Source organism: Octodon degus, unplaced genomic scaffold (assembly GCF_000260255.1).
Source record: "Octodon degus isolate 3935 unplaced genomic scaffold, OctDeg1.0 scaffold00037, whole genome shotgun sequence".
NCBI lineage: Eukaryota > Metazoa > Chordata > Mammalia > Rodentia > Octodontidae > Octodon > Octodon degus.
Window position 1 is genome coordinate 14,961,957 of NW_004524613.1, and position 3,895 is coordinate 14,965,851.

General features: G+C 46.6%; 1 protein-coding gene across 1 annotated transcript; it reads right to left on the reverse strand.

The window, feature by feature from the left end:
- Nucleotides 1-1,896: 1,896 nt before the first annotated feature.
- Nucleotides 1,897-2,598, reverse strand: Gtsf1l (gametocyte specific factor 1 like). Its single transcript, XM_004648985.3, has one exon. It carries the CDS (start codon nucleotides 2,360-2,362, stop codon nucleotides 1,937-1,939), a length of 426 nt encoding a protein of 141 aa, XP_004649042.2. The 5' UTR covers nucleotides 2,363-2,598; the 3' UTR covers nucleotides 1,897-1,936.
- Between the last annotated feature and the right edge of the window lie 1,297 nt (nucleotides 2,599-3,895).

The following is a 3,895-nucleotide window of genomic DNA, read 5'->3' on the forward strand; positions in this document are numbered from 1 at the left end:
GGGGGTATGCCAACCCAGCTAAAATAGTTTTAAATGTGCTGAAAATTTGCAAAGATGGTATGAAGACTACCATATATGCTTTACTCAGCTCCTAATGTTCACATCTTACAAATGATGGTGCATTTAACAAAACTAAGAAAGTGATATTGGTGCAATAATGTTCCAGACCTTATTCGGATTTCAACAATTTTCCCGTCATGGCTTTTTCTGTGCCAGGATCAAATCCAGAATAGTATGTTGCATTTTATATATATCTAAAACTTCAAATTCATGTACAAGTGGAGAAGGAAAGCATGTGATTAGCGTGTGCACGGGCCTGGGTTCAGTCCCCATCACCTAAATAAAAGAAACATTTATAAACAAGTAGAAGGCGTAATGAAGTCTGTCCATCGCTCATCTTCAGAAGTGATGAACTCCTGACCAATTTCTTTTGGTTTATGTTTTGTTTTTGGCAGAACCTGGGATTGAACTCGGGACCTTGTGCTTGCCAGGCAAGCCCTTATTCTACTGAGCCATCTCCCAGCCCCTCTGACCAATTTCTTTTGCTCAGACTGCAAATTAATGTCTCCTTTTCCTGGTCTTACTGGCTTACAATTTATAGATTTGTAAAAGAACCCTTTAACTGCTTTTATTTCCCTTGCTTCCTATTTGGCAATGTTCGTTTTAAATTAAAGAGTTCCTAAGGTCAGCAAGCACCTCCCCAACCCTCCGTGTTAACTTTTTGGAAGCGCTCACTTTGAAGGGCAAGAGTGGGATGGTGGCAAAACTGTAATAATTTTTTCAAATTAGCAGTTAAGATTCTTTTGCTGAAAACCTTAGGAAAGACTTAAGTCTTCCATCTGTTATTTTTAAATTTTTTATTTATTTATGTGTGTGTGTGTATTTGTGTGTGTGTGTGGCCAGCTCAGCCCACCAGGGGGCGGTGCTGGCTGGCATGTGGTGCTGGGGGATTGAACCGCAGTCCCTGTGCTTTGCTTAGCTTGTTCTAAGTAGGTGCTTTAGACCACTGAGCCATCTCACCAGCCCCCCATCTGTTATTTTTAAAAATACACATTTTGATTTCGTGACCAGTAACATATTTGCATGTATTTCCATATAAAGGTCAAGGTCTCCGCTGTCCCAGTTACCTAAGTGTCCTTCCTAAGGGCGGCTGGCATCACAGCAGCTTCTAGGGAAGAGGCCAGAACACCTCTTGCAGAGTTCCACTGCAACCACAGGAGCCCGTCCTAGTGTACGCCTGACATGGAACGGTGTGCAGATCCAAGCACGTGCAGAGAGAGACATGTGTTCCCGTCTTCTCCCAGAACCCCGTAAAAATGGTGGCATACTCCGTAGACTGCTCTGGACTTGGCTTTCTCAGTTAAATGGGGGGAGGGAGGGGGGTGGCAGACTGTCCCACTAGCCAAATCCAGCCCGCCACCTGTTTCTGTGCCTGGTTTTATTGGAACCTCCGTTCACTCGTTTACATGTTATCCAACTGCTTTCGTGCTACGGAGCTCAGTAGTCACAACAGTGACTGTGGGGCTGGCAAAGCCTGGTCTTTACTGGCTGCTCCTTCAGAGAGCAGGTTGGCCGGCCTCCGCGTGCTTTCCTTGTACAGCCGCACGACAATCCACTTAGGCGCTCCCGACGCGAATCAGATCAGATCTTTGTACTAACCTCACTTTCAGTGTGCGTATATTTATAGAATAAAGACCTAGAAGTGGAATTGCTCAGTGAAAGCTTAATGTATAGCTGTTGTCAAACCACCCTCCACAGAGGTTGAACCGGTTTACATTCTTACCAAGGCTATTCGTAAGGTTTTTTATATTTACCATTCTACTACGTGGTAGGAAAAAGGCACGCTAGGGTAGCTGGTTTCATATGCCTTTTATTCTGACGAGCAGATTATCTTTCCGTGCCTTTGTGAGACCCTCATCCCTGGTCTGAAGATCTTCTAGGGGGTGGTCTCCTCTCTCTCCGATTCTCCTGCGTCACTTTCACAAACAAGCTTTTGGGGAACGAAAGTCTTAAGGACAAACTTAGGGTGGCTATCAGCGTCATCAACATTCCAGATATCAGAGGTAGGAAGGGAGAGCGAGGCCGGCGGGGCTTCAGCCCTCTGCTCCAAGCTTGGAAGGGTAGCCTCCATGGGGCTTGTGCTGCCCTCCTCCTCCACTGGGCTTCTGTTGACACAGGCGGCCTCGTGCTCCTGCAGCTTCTTGATGGGCACTACATGGCAGGCATTGTATTTGCAGCTGGCCATCTTTTTAGCTTGCTTGGGATTCTTTCTCTTGCACGATGCCAGGTGGTACTGGAGTCTGCTGAGTGGAATTCGGTGGTGAGGATTGTAAGGACAGATCTCTAAGACCTCTGGATCCATGAGACGTTCTTGAAGTTGAGTATCCCAGTGTCCAGAGTCTAAAGGAAAGGTACTTCCCAGTAGAGTGCTTTGCTAGGAAGATGGAACTGTCCTCTGCCCAGCAGTGGCCCTTGGAACCCTGTTGCTCTGTCAGACACTTATGGGAGGACAGAGTTCGCAAGTCGTGTGCGAGGCAGATCAGAATCCACAGCAGCCACACTGGGAGCTGGGAAAGTATGCCGCACCCCCTTGGCTCAGAGGGGAGGGACACCTTGTGATGTCAAGGAGCAGCCGAGATCACAATGGGCACTGGCATCATCAGGCAGTGGTTCCTGCTTTGTCTCTTGTGGGAGGAGCCAATGGGCTTTGGGGAAAGATGCTCTTTAAAATATTCATGGCGTCTGTGTTGCTTCAGTCACTTCCAATATATTTGGGTGTAAGTCTGCCATCTTTTTATGGCTTTCTTTTTTTTTTTTTTTTATGCAGAGCTGGGGATTGAACTCAGGCCCTTGCGCTTTCCAGGCAAGTGCTTGTTCTACTGAGCCATCTCCCTGGCCCCCTGGCTTTCTAACCAATTTTTGGCTTATTTCCTTTCCTGTTGTTTCTTATTTTTTATGGTGCTGAGAACCAAGCCCAGGGCTTCGTCGGTGCTTGGAAAATGCTCAGCCACCAAGCTACATTGCCAGGCCCCTTTTCTTATTTTAGAAAAAAACATTTGTTTGTTTGTTTATTTGGTACAGGGTCTAGCTATGCAGCTCCGAGTTGACTGGTAGTGATCCTCCTGTCTTAGCCTTCCCAGTGCTGGGATTTTAGGCATATGTGTGCCCTGGGCCAGGCCAGCACAACACGGGGTACCGGAGATTGAACCTGGGCCCCTGGATCCTTGAGCTTGCCTTGGCAGGTACTTAGACTGCTGAGCTAGCACCACAGCCTGTATTATTACTATTGTCTAGGTATTGCTGTTGTCATCTTTTTTTTGGCTGTTGTCATCTTGTAATGTGAAAGTTTATTTGCAGTTGTTCTCATATTTAGCCCTTTCTTTGCTGGTCTGTTCTTTCTTGTATCTCAGACCTACCATATAGGATCACTATCCTTCTGCTTTAAGTTTTACATTTATTTGTTTATTTTTGAGACTGTGTCTTGCTGTGTAGTTGCACCTGGCTTTTTGCTCACTACGTAGCCTGGGCTGGCCTCAAACTCAAGGCGATCCTCCTCCTGCCTCTGCCTCCCCGGTGTTGGGATTCCAGGGTGCACCACCATGCCCAGTTCCGTTTAGTTTTGAAACACAAAGTCTTGTATATTGGCCAGACTGGCCTCAAACTTCTGGGTTCAATCAATCTTCCTGATTCAGCTTCCTAAGGAGTTAGGATACCTGACCTGAAATCTATTTCTTTATTTTATTTTGACTTTTTAAGACAGGGTCTTGCTATGTAGGTCAGGGTGGCCAAAGCCCAGGCTGATCTTGAACTCATAATGGTCCTCCTTCCTCAGCCTCCTGACTACTGGGATGACAGGTGTGTGCCACCATGCCTGGCCCCTGAAACCTCTTTTGAC